The sequence below is a fragment of the Antedon mediterranea genome, chromosome 1 (assembly GCF_964355755.1).
Source record: "Antedon mediterranea chromosome 1, ecAntMedi1.1, whole genome shotgun sequence".
NCBI lineage: Eukaryota > Metazoa > Echinodermata > Crinoidea > Comatulida > Antedonidae > Antedon > Antedon mediterranea.
The window spans coordinates 16,804,074-16,822,071 of record NC_092670.1 but is presented as its reverse complement, the minus strand read 5'-3'; the positions used below and the strand labels follow the sequence as shown (position 1 = coordinate 16,822,071).

The following is a 17,998-nucleotide window of genomic DNA, read 5'->3' as shown; positions in this document are numbered from 1 at the left end:
GATATCGTTGCAAATCAAAAGTTCCCTATTAAGTAACTTGGAGTTTTGGTGTGTGCGCACCAATTCCTTAACTCTTGGTAGATACTTAAGTAATTTTTTTTTTTTTTTTTTGATTTTTGTATCAATGACAATATTTTGAGGTAAAAACAGGTGTTGCAAAATAGATTATTGATTATATATATGGGCACTTTAGAATTTATTATTTTATAAAGTGCTTGGATATACATTGTACATTAATTAACCTAAGTAAATGAAAACATATAGCCTGAAGAGTATTTGTCCAGGTGGCAAATTGTAGCTGTGATGGAGCATCGTTAATAACATCTCAAATTTTCTAGTTGTGATTTATACGGCTGTTTTTAAACTGTCACAGAATTATGGTAATGAGTCGTCTGTAGTATAAAACAAGTCGCACGCAATCCTCCATTTACATTGTCATTTTTATGTAACATTTTGTAAATTGTTTTGGTTTTTTTTTTTTAGATAAAAAACAAATCAATTATTCTGTATAATTAGTTGTTTAGATTGAATAGTTTAGGACTTTCTTGACCCCAACGTAAAAGGGAAAATCTGTACATCTGTTTCATGTGAATATCACATTTACAAACATTTCAAATGTGATAATATAATATTAAACAACAACTTTATTTTTAAACGTATCCAAAACTTAATCATCAAATTGGTGTTTCCCCCTTAGAAAACTGATACAAAACTATTTTAAATTTTATTATTTACTAATTACTTCGTCGATCAAATAATGTTTGTGAAATCTTTTCAAATTTTATCTTTATCATTTCAATTGATCATGAATTCCTTTCAAAATAATAAAAACAATTATCATTTCTAGAAAGTAACTTTAAGTAATCTTAAAGTCTAAGAAACATTGACAAATTTCTATGAAGAAGACGACTTTATTTGATATTTCTTAAAACCAGTAAATTTATCATCTAACAAACGAACAATTCTTCACACAGTTAATTTACCAAGAATCATACATTCTTCTTTATTCTTGACTATCTGACATATAGAATTGATAGCTAGTCATTTACAATTCTGTACTTGATTAAAATTCTCCATCGTAATGATGTTGATGAAGCATTGTTATCGGTGCGTCTGAATTGTGTTCTACTTCTCGCTACACGTTACAGTCTTCTCAATTTGTATGTATGAAGAATCGCACATTAAAAACATTAAAGAGAGAATACATCATAAAAATCATAGTTTTATGTGAAAACTGATTTTTAGGAAATGAAATGAGACTTTTGTTGTCAGTCAGTAGACATAGTCCCTTACTTGTTTTTTCTCAAAATAATTTGGAAATTAGTTGTTCAATCATTGTGATAGAAAACCACTTAATTTAAGTAGAGCATCATCAAGGTTTTGGAAATTGAAAAACTTCCAGCCAGAAATAATTTACTCTCGTATTTCCAAACAATAATATAAGTGATCAACGTGATTAAGGCAATATCATATAAAATGCTATTTCGCAATCGTTTTCATATCGTAATCTTAAACTGGCTGAGAATGAGTAATCAACTCAAAAGGTTTCAGACAAATTATTATGATTAGATAACGTACCTAATGCCTTCTATACTAATTGTAAATAACACACTTGTATTAAACATTACCTCATCAACCAATATTGTATTTTTTCCCTTGTATGAAAACTTGATCTTTTGTAGGATTAGAACCTATGACTGCTATTGTACATGTCTGCCTATTTTATTTAAACTTATTTCTGCAATTGATTTTGTAGATATTGACGTCCGTTTCCGAAATAAAAGTAAAATGAATGAATAAGAATGGCACCAAACCTAGCCAGTTTTAAGAATAAATTGAGCCCCATTGACATTGAAAATACAAAGTGCACTTTGCTATTAATTTATCTTCTTGCACTTGACTCCTGACCAACGATCACCAGAAATGGTGTTTGTATGTTAAGGATACAGATACAGTGCTGGAACAGTCCCTAACAATTGTAAAATAAGCTGAACTTAACCTTATGTACTACATTTTTCATTTTAATTTTCCAAATTTAGGTTGACGGAGACGGTTAAGGGTTAGGGAATAAGTGATCTGACTGACTGCCTCCTCCTCCCCCTGGAACTGCCTATGAATACCATTAGACCATGGCAAAATACCCTGTAATAGGAAGAAAAGATTCTTATTCCACAAATTCTTATGAAACTCTATAAACCTACCCTTCACACATTTTTACTGCTCCCTGTTTACCTCTACTGTATAAGCATTTTGTATCATTGTATGTTATAAAGTTATTTAAATTCGTCGTATATTTGTATCTTTTAGCCAGAGGAATTGACGCAGGCTATTGAAATAAGCAACCTTATTTTTACCAGTATATTTGCATTGGAGATGATTCTGAAGATTTTAGCCTATGGCTTGATAGGTTATGTTAGCAATGGCTTCAATGTGTTTGATGGAACTATAGTTATCATCAGGTATTTTTGTTTTAAAATACATTCAATTAGAGAGCGGCTAATTCTTGTTCATCAGTATTCTTTAGTAAACAAGGCCATATACATTGGTGCAGTCGCATGCTCACATTTAGTGTTATCCGACCGACCATCCGACCGTCATAGTGAGCTGTATGTGTGTCGCCAATGTAGTAGAGCCTAAATGCTAAATTTATGAAAATTCTGGATTAATTTGTATCTAAAATAATCGATAGACATTGCACCTTTAGTGGGAGACGACAAATCACTTAAAAGTCTGTAGTTAAATAAAGATATGCATAGTTATTTTTTTGAAAATATTTGTAAAAAAGAAAGCTGTGTCCAATAAGTTGAAACAATTTGAATTAGACTAGAGGTCCACGGTTGAGTTTTCAACATTTCATTAACATTGGTTAGTAATCTAATTTAACTATACAAATATTGTTTTCAGTGTGGTTGAGATTGCTCAAAATGGTGAGGGTGGTCTTACCGTGTTGCGAACATTCAGACTTCTCCGAATCCTGAAGTTGGTGCGGTTTATGCCAGCGTTACGTCGTCAACTTCTTATTATGCTGAAAACGATGGATAATGTTGCTACGTTCTTCACCCTCCTGGCCTTATTTATATTCATTTTTAGGTTGGTATATATATATATAGGTTAGGTTAAATGTTATAGATTTAAATATTCTTTTTACAGCATTGGGAGATGTTAGACTGTAAGTGTAACCTAGATCGTAAATTTCTTGTAATATTAACATTGGTATTGTATCGATCTAAGAACAACAACCACATTATTTAAGTTAAAAGGTTTCAACTCTTATTAATAGAACTCTAGAACTTTTTTACACAAGATACTGTATTATTACTTTCTTGGAAAACTAGCTGTTATTTACCTAAACTACAAACATAAATTGTATACGAAAGAAATTGTACTTAAATGGCGAACTAGTTGTTGAGCATGTTTTGAATATTTTATTGCAGTATTTTGGGCATGCATCTGTTTGGTTGCAAATTCTGTTACGATCTCGATGATGGAACCCAGGAATGTGATCGCAAAAACTTTGACTCTTTGCTATGGGCAACTGTGACTGTCTTCCAAGTAAGAAATATTATCGCCGACTTTCATTATAATTTGCGATCTTCAGATTCTGGTTTTAAGGTGTTTTTTTATTTGGAAGGAGACCAGTTTAGGAAAGTTTACTGTACTCCTGTTACAGGAGGGACTGTGTAGACCAATATATGTCGATCTTATATAGTGCGATCTTATATAGCGCAATCTTATATAGCGCGTATATTAAATGCATAAAGCCTTTAAGCACTTTACATTTTTACCTTGGTTATGTTTTGGATGTTGAAGCAATTAATCAGCACTTTTGGTTTATGATCTTTGCCAGGTACCCATTTGTAAACCTTGGTGGAGAGGGGCAAACGTAAGAAAAGTATCTTGCCTAAGGATACAAGCAATGCGAAGAGCTTGAGATTCTAACTCATGATCACGTTCAACACACTGCACCTCACGCACACACATTTGATTCATTTTATTCTGACTTCTTCTATTTAGATTTTAACCCAAGAGGACTGGAATATTGTGCTTTATAATGGCATGTCCAAAACCACTGCCTGGGCTGCCTTGTATTTTATTGCCCTCATGACGTTTGGTAACTATGTTCTCTTCAACCTTCTTGTGGCAATATTGGTTGAAGGTTTTGCTGCTGAGGTACGTTTATTTTTTTAAATCTATGTACTCATGATGGTGTAAAGCTCTGTCTACACTATCAAAGTTTATGTTACAAAAAAATGTGATGTGTCCATATTATGGACATGATGATGTCATATCACTACCATATTTGGGCACATCACACTTTTTTGTCAAACTAGTTTGATAATGTAGACAGAGATTTATATGGCTATTTAACCTATGGTTAAGATGTTAACCCTGAGGTCATGTGTTCTAATCTGCCCAGATTCATCATACAATTACTATGACATTTAATTGATTAGTAATGCATGATTTGAGTACACACTGTAGTATATACAATTTGAAAAATAGTTATTATTCAGAACGTAATTGCCATTAGATATCAATTCACTATAGTTTGTATATACAGTATACAGTATATATATATTGGTACTGTATTATAACTTGGCTAGAAACCTTCTAATTATTCAAATTACTGAAAAGTGTCATTTGATATCAATTCACTCCAGTTTATACAGTATATATATATTGGTACTCAGTCTTATTAAACTTGGTTAGAAATATTTTAATTGTAAATTATGTACACTGACAAAATGACAACATTCGTAAAAGGTGTTACCACTTACCACCCACTTTACACTAGGGCGCACAGAGTAAATAAATACTAATTTAAAGCAGGTCTGTGTAGTAACACATTTGATAAGAATCCATCATTTCATTTTAGTTAATGTGTGATCCTATGAATAAATAATCATATTTGCTATCAGATCTGTCATATTAATTGATTTAAAGGCTGTTTTCTGAGAAAATTATGTCCTGTAGTATTTATTCAACATATGTTTTTGGAAATGACTCAAATATTTAAAAAATAAGATGATTATCAATAAATAATCATGTTAGTAAATGAAATTCGTCTGTTGGTGTACTATATACTATAGGCGTTCTGCTTAAAGTTGAATTTATGTATTTAAGTTTTGTGATACCAAAAGGTTATTGATGGTTGATCGCCATTTTCCTTGTATAGCTCTTTGACTCGGTCTTTCCATCTCTTTTTTTCTGCAAGATCTTTTGGGGTGAGGTCGTCTATAATATAGAACACTTCATCTTTAAGAGCATCATGTCGTTGTTTCATGATTTCAATTTTAGTTACGTAAGATAAAAAACGTACCAAGATATGAGGTGATTTACCTTTCATTCCCCGTCCAGCTCGATGCGCTCGTTCAATAACAGGGATAGTTGACAGCGTGAAATGTTTTTTTAAAATACTGTTTGCAATCTAGATGCAATTTTCGCCAGGATTTAATTCAAGGCCAACAAGCCTGATGTTATTTCGTCTTGAAAAACGTTCGGCTCTTTTAATTTCAAGATGGCAGCCAGTTAGTTGTTCTCGCATCAGCTGAAATGCTAATTAGCGTTGATTCTCTCGCCTTATCTTTCGTTTCAAGCACTGCAATCTTTTCAGAATTAAATTCAATGGATTTGCTTAGATCTTCTCTTATTTGAGCTTGGCCTTGTAGGACAGATTTAAAAGAATCCTGAACAAATTTTTAAAAGTCTAGGCCGAGCAACTCCATCTCCTGTTCAGGTAGAGCTGGCGGGTCTGGGCTGGCTGGAGTGGTAGCCTTAGCACGTGTGCTTCGTTTCGACGTCGGTAACATATCGTGTTCACTGTAGCATACAGAGTTTAATGGTTAACCAGGAGTTCGCGTCGAGTACGTCTTATCCCAACAGCGACATCAATACACTATCAAACTTTATGTGACAAAAAAGTGTGATGTGCCCAAATATGGTAGTGATATGCTTAAATTTGGTGATATGACATCATCCTGTCCATAAATTTGTTCAGAAATTTAGATTTGGTGACCTCATTTCAGCTTGTTCGAGTAGCACCAAATCGTCCTACCATTTAGTTGTTTGTTTTAAATGGAATATTTGAATATTTAACCATCTATGTTCATCCTAACTCTGGTGCAAAATTATTAATTTCAACAAGTTTTTTGTCTACAGTTTCGAACAGAAGACAAAAACAAGGTAGAACATGTAATTTTTAAAACTGAAGCAAAAAAAAAAACTGTTGAATTTAAGAATAAAATGTATGCATTACTTTGATAGGCTCTGCAAGTGAATATCTGCTGTAGCTTTTATGTTCAATGTATTTTACTAATATGGGAAATACATCAACCGCTGTAACATTATCTTTATACACTTCAAAATTTGTATTCCAATTTCTAATTTCCAATTTACCAAAAAAAAATAGGTCAATTGCAGATTAACCTCCAAAAGCCAATATGATAGCTTTTACATTAATTTAGATAGTTTTTAAAATATTACAAATATAATTGTTGGTTTCATTTTTGTTGTACGCCTTTTGTTTTAACTTTGTCTGAATAAGCAATGCTGTCGGTAATAATTTTCTCTAACTTTGTAGAAAAGTAATATTATACTGTATGTGCAATATTTGTAAATTGATTTGATGATGATGATAATAATAACAACATTAAAAATAACTTTAACAATAAGTACAGTATAAAATAAATAGTTATTCTAATTAAAGTACTTTTAACTGTATGAATGTAACTTCTTCTGTTCGATATCAGCTATTTATCTCCTGGTTGGCAGCTATAATACTCTCCATCTGTCATTGATTCGAGAGTTTCATACTGTAGCAACTACTGCTATATGCATAAATACGAACATTGTACATGTTTGTGAGGCAATGATATTATTTTTGTTTAACTTAGTTTTAGTTTAGTATTAGTTACAATTTGTATTTAATATTCGTTTACTTTTGTCTTTTATGTGATAACACTTTCAGTTTAATATTAGCATTACTGATGTTAATACCGTAAGTGGATCACAGATATACACAAGCAATACTAATATAAGCAGTACTATTTTTACAACTTTTTTTAATATACTAGTAATGCTATTGTAAGATTAATTAAGAGGTATTTCTACATTTGCTAATATGCTGCAAGATTATTAATGTTTTTATTTATTATATTAATGTTAATATTATTGTTTTTATATGAAAATAAATCACAACTGAAACGTATTAAGCCCCATCCTGTAAAACATGAGAGCCTTACATGTAGATGTGTTCTTATAGTGCTCTCTTGATAAAGACATTAATAGAGATATTGTTCTTATTTACAAAGTCAAAATATTTAATGAATGAAATGTCTTTAGAAGAGATGAATGCAGTTTTCTGTCTTGCGCGTTTTAAATACAACAAAACTTAACATTCAGGGACTTCATACAGCCCATATTAGCATTTTTTGTCCAAATAACATTTTCATTTATCAATTAAATTACTCATTGGAGAATCACAAACTCATAAAAATGTCATTGTGCTCCTCGCTGTTGTATTGATATTAAATGCCAACAACATTAATGCTTTAACAACAGTATATGTGGTTATGCTTTATTAATTATCATTAATAAATCAATATAACAAAGTGAATTTTCAAATTATTTTTGATTTATTTACTCTCACAAATCGTGCTTTGAGACCATGGCACGAAACTGTTTAACTGTCTCAATTTAAAACAAAATAATGATGTGAGGTGAAAATAATGTGGCAACCTTGATCGCTAATAAGTTTACATTAATAACATCTTGAATCATTATATTAATAATTTAATATTCTTTCATTGCTTCCAAATATATCATTTGTATTGCTGTATCTTCCAACATTATTTTAACCTTCTGGGTAAGTTGTTGTATTGATATATGTACATGTGATAATGTATATATAGATGTTCATTGATATATATAGTGGCAGATTCAGAAAGTTATTAATGGGTATTTGGGACCATGACCATCTGCAGGCGTGGCTTATATAGAGAGGTGATTCTGGATAGCGCAACTCTGGGACGTGACCATCCACTGTTGTGGATCAAATAAAGAGGTTATAATGGGTGACGCAACTCTAGGGCCTGACCATCCACTGTTGTGGCTCAAATAGAGAGGTGATACTGGAAAATGCTACTCTGGGGCCTGAAAATCCCCTGTTTAGGCTCAAGTAGAGAGGTGATACTGGGTCTGCGGCCATGGGTATTAACTGTTGTGACTTAACTAGAGAGGTGATACTGGGTATCGCACCTTTAGTACTATGCCCATCCACTGTTGTGACTCAGAGAGGTGGTACAGAATAAATCAACTCTGGGGCCTGACCATCCACTGTTTTGACTCAAATAGAGAGCTGACTGGGTCTGTTATCATGGGTACTCACTGTCGTAAGTTAACTAGAGAGGTGATGCTGGGTAACCCACCAGTAGGGCCATGTCCATCCACTGTTGTTAATGCTCAACTACTTGTATTTATATTCAAAGTGTTAATGAAATGGGTAGGGGAGGGGATGGGAGATAGGCATGCTGTACCTGGATCTGTCACTGACATAAGTTGTGTTTTAATTTTCTTGAAAACTAATTATTTTAATTTCTTAACAACTCTATTAGTGCTGATTTTTTTTATACCACTTTAAACCACTAACTAATGTGCTGTAGGATTATGTTCTAACCCAAACTATATGTTGTTGTCAATGTCAAATAACATTCAAACTTTAATCATAAATTAAAATTGTTTGTCCTTGTTAAATTGTTTTGTAACCATTTTATTATCTGGTCTGTATTAATAGCTAATGTTGTAAAATCTCATAGCTGCTTTTTCAACATCATTGTGTAATTGAATGTGTAGTTGCATGCATCTGGTCACCCATAGTATTGTCTGTAAATGTCATATTGTCTAAATGTCCAATGTTCCAATAACTTCAGGTCAAAGTTGAACGTGTGTGTTGCTTCTGAGCATGACAGAGGCTTGTTACTACTATGTAAAAATAAATCGGAAAATGCAATATTGGATTTTAGGATCCAAATACAAACCAATCAAAATGCTGTTAAATTAAGAAAGATTCACTTAATTAATTCATAGAATGACTGATAAACTTGTTTATTATTTTGATAGATTAAATAGATAGATATCTGTTATCTTAACAGATGGTTTGAACTAACCATTCCTATATACTGTGTTTTGACACGTGAATGTGTTTCTCTATCATTAATTAAGCTGCTATGAAAGAAAGATGATACCTGTCTGGTTAATTGTTTAAAACCGGAGCAAAATGATCAGTTTGACGTCAAAACATTATTAACATCAGTTGCCATAGTAACGACTGATCAGAAAACTTGAATGCTGTAATGAAAAGATTTCAAATACAGTATAACTAATAATAGGATACTTTGAAAGGGAAAACTTTACCACTTAAATAAATTATGTTTTTTACTAGTAAAAGCCAAAACAATTCTGTTATTCATAGTAATAATTCAATTCAACTTTCAGACAAACTGTCCGTGAATATATATATAATATATAAATACAATTTTTTTAAATAGAAAGAAGTACAAAGCATTATGTGACAACCGTCATAGAGAGATGACTAAGAATTATCTGTTGACATAGAGTGCCTCTCTCCACTTAAAATACATTTTGGAATCTAACAATAAATAATCATATATATTTTACACAGAAATCTTTAAAAGATGTTGAGGCGAAACTGAGGTTTACAACATATTGTTAATTATTCTTTAGTTTTCCTTTGTAAGAACTGCCAGCAGGTGCTTTTTTTTGTTCGTAACTAGATTCTCGCTCTAGTCTACCAAAATGCTTCTTTTTCAAATGAATAATTATACCTAAATCGCTATCTAAAAATGTGCTTATGACCAGGTCATGTTTACAATAAATACTTTTTATATTTTTTTATTTTGACATTGTTTTAACATTGTTTTTGTATGAATAGGGAAAAAGAAGAAAGAATGCCAAAATGCTTTTTTTTTCAAATGAATATTTATACCTAAATTGCTATCTATAAATGTGCTTGTGACCAGGTCATGTTTACTATAAATATTTTTGTTATTTTTTTATTTTGTTTTTAACTTTAATGAGGACATTTACACATTTGTTTTTGTATGAATAGGGTGATCAGAAAAAGGAAAACTCTGAGACCGATGAGGAGGAGGAGCAGTATGAAGGTGATTTTGAGATGGAAGCAGATGAGAACAGATTGAACCAAGAATATTGTTGTATGGAAGAAGCACATAAGAATAATGGTAAAGATTATAATTGAAATGAGATTCAAACAGCTCTGGTGCTCACATTTTTCCATCCATGTATTAGTAAGGTCTCGGGGAAAACTGTTGATAGTATGAAATAAATACAAAATGACTCCTCTGTATACACAGTAGTATATCCTCCATTTGACTGTTCTTGCCACCCACACCAATTCTTATCCCCAAGATTGTTTACCTACATTTCTGCAAATTCACTATCACTGTTCTCGGAATTTTCTGTGACTTTTTATATTTTTTTTTCTGCCCTTTTACTATATGTAATTTCTTTTCTATTTAGTTTTTTCATCTTCGATACTTGCATCAAACACAGGCAACCAACTCCAAAGCCCTCCAATGATAACCCACACAGAGGCCACCCCACAAGGATCCCCACATTCTGAAAACAGCCATGAGCTTAAACCAGTAATTAATATCAAAGATGCAGAAATCGATACACTCTCAGTGGTAAGTGACATACATTTATTTTATACAGGTATCACAACAACACAGAAATCTTTGATAGATGTATCTTCAACTTAAACTGATAATGTATAGCATAATATGTTACTGTAAGGCAAAAATATATCTTGGACAATTACTCTTTTGCTGTAATAAAACAATTATATTTGTCTCACAATAGAACACACAATCTCTACGAGGTTCTCCACGATTGCGGAGGTCTGGAAGTGCCAGGAGTGCTCGAAGTGTACAAAGTGAGGGCGCCATTCAGTCTAAGCCAATCAACGGAAACTTCTTGAGTCCATTTAGGATGTACGACAGTGACGGCAGTCATTTAAGTATATGCAGGTGAGATGTGAAAATGAATTTATATTATAACCGAGTTGAAGTTATTCTAACTAAACTGCAAGTTTACAAAGATGTTGGTAATCCACTACTTTTAATAACAATATGTTACACAACCAATATTTTAAAAATATTTCTTTAGATCTCAAGATGTTTCCAGTCACAATGGCTACGTGCCTGACAACGAGAGCAGTCGTAGGTCTTCCATCTGCAACGGAGACAGTAGACGGGTTTCCTTTTGTTCATGTAATGGACTGGCACCACCGATCAGTCAGACAGTTCGTCCAATGTCATTGCCTACAAAGGATAACTCTATGATTCGACCAAGCGAAGAGTTAAATCAAGCAGATGATGCCGATATTGAAGATCCTGATGCTATAGATGAAGGTGTAAGTAAAAAAAATAAATAAATTTCATTACATTACATTTTTTTTGTCAGCTTGTCATGCTGTCAGATTGTTGTCAGCCTACTTTGCACCCATGTTACTGTACATCAAAGTTATTCACAGAAGAAGACCCCACTTATCTTGGTTCGGTTAAAATTGTACTTATAACTGTATTATTATGCTATGCCATTTAATGACGCATGAGTTTTATGTGTGATAATCCTGTCATATTGTGATCTTATTCTTTCTGACTCTAAGGCTCCAGTATCGCCTGACATGTCCACTATAGCCTCTTCATCCAGACAGTTCAACGATGACTATTGCTGCAGTATTTGTTGTGGGGTAATCAAGGTCCTTCTCCTAATGCACACAAGAACATAGGCCTCCTAACAATGCTAAAATATGATGAATGTTATTGCCCTATATTTAGGCCTCCTTGCACATATTATTCAAGTTGCACTATATTAGCATAACATATTGTAATAGGCATGGTTACCCTGAATGGTAATTCCAGGTTTGACAATATCTCAACCTATGGCTCTAGTCTTTATTTATCTTTATTGGCAGTGTGCATTAAATAAACAACAAAATTAAAATTATTGAAAAATGTTGATGTATTCAAATTCAAATAAGAAACAAGAATTGTGCTTTTGCAATTTAAGTTTATTATATAGAATGTGTTATTAAAAGATTATCTTGTTTTGACTAATAATACAATAACATTCATAGTAATAACATTGTGATGTTCTCCATTATTAAGAATGCACAGTAAGATTTACTTAAAATGTCATCAGAGTATGAGGGGTTTAATGGATTGGTCGAATATACAATGTGAATTAAATAGATTGTTGAAACAGGTGGTGAAATAGATCAACACAAGTAATGAATGTTTAAATATCAAACTATGAACAAATAACATTTGAGACTGGGGGAAAAATTACTTTGTTTTTAACAATTTGTTTTTTATACATTCTTTCCCATGTATAAACTAAATCTTTTCCCCTTAACATTCTTAGATCGTCTCCCATCTCTACTTTTTAAACTACCCTACTTTATTCCTTCGTGATACATAATATTATTTTTTAATTTTTATTTTACAATTATTATATTACCGTAGGAGAGAGTACAGGTAATAATAATTAGTTGTTGTTTAAACACTAATATTTACAATATAATTTATATTCCAGACTACTGTATAATGTATGTTAATTAATGATATTGTATTAACAATAGTGTAGTATGTTAATTTAGTGATTTTGATTATCGAGTTTTAAATTTCACAATAATGTTTACGACATGAATACCCAATTTTCAAATTGTGCTGATTGAGTCAGTAAGGTTTTGTGGCACATTTTCATTATGTTCATTCTAATGCTTGTAGTCTAGAATGGCGTCTAGTGATATTCAAAACTCCTTAATAACAAGTAAGGTGTGCATTTGTTATAATGCTTACTAATCATAGTATCATGTTTCATCCGATCGCCTTGTCATACAGTATGTAATAATTTATGAAACATATGTATAATAACATTTCTATATTCCAGATTGATTCCTTGTAAACAAGTTTACGTTTCTTAGATTTTAATCCGAGATCAATGTTATAACAAATTCTCATTGGTGTTAATTTTTGTATTATAATAATTAAACTGTTGTATTCACGTGTAATTATATTATCTTAATTAAATCTTAAGTACTTAGTACAGTGAGTAAGTACAGGTATGTATCTGTGTTTTTCTTATATACTTATTTTTTCTTGTAGGATTGTGACTTGTTTGCAATGATTGGCAAGTGTTTACCAGAGCCACATGGGTGCTTTCTCACAAGACAAGAATACTCCCTCTATCTTCTGTCACCAAAAAACAAGCGAGTATTATGTTATTAATTTTATAGTCAGATTTAATCCCCCACAATATAGAGTATCACGGTGTGACGTCACAACGATAGAGAGCGCTGCATGGTTGCTAGCCAACCAACAAATGCGTTCAACGCTACTATGTTGATAAACTGTACAGATCTGTATTTCTATCAAATTATTTATCTTAGCTTGATTTTTTTAAACTTAAACGGTAGTTGAAGAATAAATAGATTATTAAAAACAAATATTTAGTGATCTTTTGAAATTTTAGTTTGTTTTTATTGAAAATGATTAAGTTTTAAAATGACTACTTCAATAAGCCTATTCCAAACCATTGGTGACCTTAAAGTCACTCAGGCAGGTTGAACGCATTTTTGGGTGCGCTAGCAACCACGCAGCGCCACCTACTGTCGTGACGTCAGCACCGTGATACACTATAGGCCCACTAATTAATTTTAAAAATTAAAGGACTAAATAGGTATGTACAATAGATATGCTCTTTTTTTTTTATAGATATGTGTAATTATTACTTTTTTGTTGTTTTCACAGGTTCCGTCATAATATTCAGTACTTGATCAATAAGAAGTGGTTTGACTACATGGTGCTAGTTGTTATATTTCTCAACTGTATTACTCTGGCCATGGAACGACCTTCCATTCAAGATGATGACTGGGTATGGAAACAACCACAATATTTGTTATTATATGCAATATTGGCAACAACATTGTCATCATCATTATTGTCAATTTCATCAACATCATTGTCACTATCGCCATCATTATCATGAGCATCATGTTCCCATCATCAACATCACTGTTATCATTATCACCATCATTGTCATTATAATTAGCATATGTGCTACCATCATGTCACCATCATCAACATCAATGTCACCATCATCAACATCAATGTCACCAACATCAACATCAATGTCACCAACATCAATGTCACCAACATCAACATCAATGTCACCAACATCAACATCAATGTCACCAACATCAACATCAATGTCACCAACATCAATGTCACCATCATCAACATCAATGTCACCAACATCAATGTCACCATCATCAACATCAATGTCACCAACATCAACATCAATGTCACCAATATTCACATCAATGTCATCAACATCAATGTCACCAACATCAACATCAATGTCACCAACATCAACATCAATGTCACCAACATCAACATCAATGTCACCAACATCAACATCAATGTCACCAATATCAACATCAATGTCACCAACATCAACATCAATGTCATCAACATCAATGTCACCAACATCAACATCCACCTCATTACCATAAGCATCATGTCGCAATTATCATAATTGTCACTGTCACCAACATCATTTTCATAAACATCATTTTCATCCACATAATTGTCACCAACATCAATTTTAACAACATCATTGTCATCCACATAATTGTCACCAACATCATTATCATCTACATAATTGTCACCATTGTCAGCTTCACTGTCACCATCATTATTGACGTTGTCTATTGTCAGTATCATTGACATTTTCTTTTCTTTCTTTCAGGAACGCACATTTTTAACCATAACCAACTACATTTTTACAGTTTTATTCACGATTGAAATGTTTCTGAAAATCGTAGCAAAAGGATTTGCAATCGGAAAGCATGCATACTTGCGGAGTGGTTGGAACGTCATGGATGGTTTTCTTGTATTCATTTCTTGGCTTGACATTTGCATATCTCTAGCATCTCAATCTAGCCCAGATATTTTTGGAATTTTAAGAATCTTTCGACTTCTACGAACTCTTAGACCATTAAGGTAAGTACTCTTAGACCATTATGGTACAATACAATGACTGATTGTTTTGTACTCTGTCAATACAGTACAAGACCATTAGGAAACTGTGGCAGGTACAATAGTGACTTTGAGGTCTATTTTGAACATATCTGACAGATAGTACAAGGAGCTTAGTTATATAGTCATAGTAAGTTGTGTGGATGATTTAAATTGGAAATTATGTTTAGAAAACAAGGTCCCAAAGAATTTGGTTCAAACAATTAAAATAATCTTTCTAAGTATGTTTTTTATTTTCATAAACAGAGTGATAAGCAGAGCACCAGGTTTGAAACTAGTAGTACAGACATTACTTTCCTCTCTACGTCCCATTGGCAACATTGTGCTTATTTGCTGTACATTCTTCATTATATTCGGTATCCTAGGAATTCAGGTAATATATCTATTTGTACAAATATTTTTCCTTACTATAGCTATAGCACCAAATTACTTAATGTCCCTTTCATATGTTACTGCTCTACGGTAGCTATATCACCAATTTACTTAATGTACTGCTCTACGGTAGCTATATCACCAATTTAATTAATGTACTGCTCTACGGTAGCTATATCACCAATTTACTTAATGTCCCTTTCATATGTTACTGCTCTACGGTAGCTATATCACCAATTTACTTAATGTCCCTTTCATATTTTTCTGCTCTACGGTAGCTATATCACCAAATTACTTAATGTCCCTTTCATATTTTTCTGCTCTACGGTAGCTATATCACCAATTTACTTAATGTCCCTTTCATATTTTTCTGCTCTACGGTAGCTATATCACCAATTTACTTAATGTCCCTTTCATATTTTTCTGCTCTACGGTAGCTATATCACCAATTTACTTAATGTCCCTTTCATATTTTTCTGCTCTACGGTAGCTATGCACCAATTTAGCCAAGTATATTTAATGTCTCTTTCGTATTTCTTGTAGTTATTTAAAGGTAAATTCTTCCACTGTGTTGGAAAAGATATACGAGATATACGAAACAGAACGCAATGTGAGGATATGGGCTTCCATTGGATAAACCAAGAGTATAACTTTGACAATATTGGAGAGGTAAGTCATAGCTGCTTTCCTTTTAAGCTCTGTGTTCACTATCAAACTAGTTTGCCAACAAAAGTGTGATGTACCCAAATATGGTAGTTGTATGACATCATTATGTCCATATATGGGCACATCACATTTTTTGTCACATGAAGTTTGATAGTGTAGACAGGGCTTTAGACTATCTTTTATCCTGGTTTTTCGGTTAGTTTTCATACAGTGATACCTGGTAAGGTAAAGACACAACTTTGCGCTGATTTCCAGCTACATTATGGGAGTACAGTATGTTTCCATATGTGTTTGATCCAAAAATGACTTGGGTGATAATATGTACAGAGTTTGGAGGTTTTACAAATTTACGTGTTTTATAAATGCAGAATATTATTATTTACCTCCGCCAAGGAGGTATATGTAATCGGTAGCGTGTGTTTGTTTGTTTGTTAGCAGGATTACTCAAAAAGTAATTACAAGATCTTTACCAAAATGAATATACAGATAGATATGTGGTCAAGGACCATTCCATTAAATTTTGGGACCATTGTCCCAATTCTGGACCACTTTTTAGTATACTTTTCAGACCTGCTAGTGTTAAAAGATAGGACATAAATAGGACAGCGAGCAGTCTTAAAGTAACAAGTATACTGAAATTGCATTTTCTCGAGAACTACTTGTCCAAAAAACTTCATTTTTGTACAAGAGGCAAGAGTTATAATTTGTAATTTTAAAACATAATTTGATTTAATGTTCACGTTTTTTGATGCCAGTAGTTTAAAAAACCTATTTTCTTTTCAAATTCACTCGTTTGATTTTCGCGTTGCTGTTCTATTGTTAGTCAACTGAAGCCATTGTTAATTGAAAGGCTTGTTATATAACCATTACACCAAACTCGCATACACATGCTTGTAGTGAAATTAGCCTAAATCACAAACAGCATTAAGACACACACAAATATATATATATTTTTTTTTTACCGGAGAAATCTTATGTAGGAGAATTTTACAGTAGGCGGAGGTATGCACTCTCGGAGTGGCTTTCTAGTTAGTATTGTGTTGATTTTTACTGCAATACAGAAAAATGTGCTGAAGTAGCTGTAGGCATGTTTTACATCCGTAGTACAAATAGAGCAGTTATCTCCATAACAAACATTTATTACCAAAGTACAAATAGAGCAGTTGCTGTAACCATCACAAACCTCTTTTACCATCATTTTAAACATCTCAATTTTTTCTTGCAGGCTTTAATGACATTATTTGTGTTGTCATCAAAAGATGGATGGGTAGAAATTATGTATAATGGCATTGATTCAGTTGGTATCGATCAACAAGTATGTAAATTTGTTAAGCCTTTGACATTTGACCTTTGATTAACATGTTTACGAATCAAACTTTCTAGATAAATTAAAATGTATAAATATGTATTTCAACTTTTTATTGAAAGCTTCTGAGCATAATAAATTCAGTTGTGGTTTATAATGAATTTGTTTTTATTTTTCAGCCTATTCGAGATAACAATGAATGGTTAATCATCTACTTTATCTCATTCCTTCTGATCGTTGGTTTCTTCGTCCTTAACATGTTTGTCGGAGTTGTCGTGGAGAACTTTCATAAATGTCAAGAAAAACAGGCAATTGAAGAAGCCGAGATGCGGGAACTTAAACGATTGCGTCGCATTGAGAAACTGAGACTTAGTATGCAAATTCCAGAGCTGGGTTTGTATCACCATCTTTGTCTAGTTCACCTGAATTGTCCACAAACCAACCAATCAGAAACATCATTTTTATTTCAAATTTTTCAAATTGCACATTCGCAGCTACAAATTTGATGACA

At 32.5% G+C, this 17,998-nt stretch overlaps 1 protein-coding gene across 13 annotated transcripts in view; it reads left to right on the top strand.

Annotated features, from left to right (window-relative positions):
• Positions 1-17,998, top strand: part of LOC140059121 (voltage-dependent T-type calcium channel subunit alpha-1H-like) — a 53,795-nt gene that overhangs the window by 22,146 nt on the left and 13,651 nt on the right. For 10 of the 13 annotated variants that reach the window (XM_072105047.1, XM_072105040.1, XM_072105016.1 and 7 more), the window contains exons 8-22: positions 2,308-2,459; positions 2,905-3,090; positions 3,435-3,552; positions 4,015-4,170; positions 10,127-10,259; positions 10,558-10,724; positions 10,900-11,066; positions 11,206-11,452; positions 13,209-13,312; positions 13,854-13,977; positions 14,854-15,107; positions 15,390-15,516; positions 16,059-16,184; positions 17,407-17,496; positions 17,667-17,880. In XM_072105047.1, coding sequence (XP_071961148.1) covers positions 2,308-2,459; positions 2,905-3,090; positions 3,435-3,552; positions 4,015-4,170; positions 10,127-10,259; positions 10,558-10,724; positions 10,900-11,066; positions 11,206-11,452; positions 13,209-13,312; positions 13,854-13,977; positions 14,854-15,107; positions 15,390-15,516; positions 16,059-16,184; positions 17,407-17,496; positions 17,667-17,880 — 2,365 coding nt within the window. The remainder of the gene's footprint in view (positions 1-2,307; positions 2,460-2,904; positions 3,091-3,434; positions 3,553-4,014; positions 4,171-10,126; positions 10,260-10,557; positions 10,725-10,899; positions 11,067-11,205; positions 11,453-13,208; positions 13,313-13,853; positions 13,978-14,853; positions 15,108-15,389; positions 15,517-16,058; positions 16,185-17,406; positions 17,497-17,666; positions 17,881-17,998) is intronic. The other 3 variants (XM_072104992.1, XM_072105055.1, XM_072104984.1) reach the window with 2 other exon arrangements.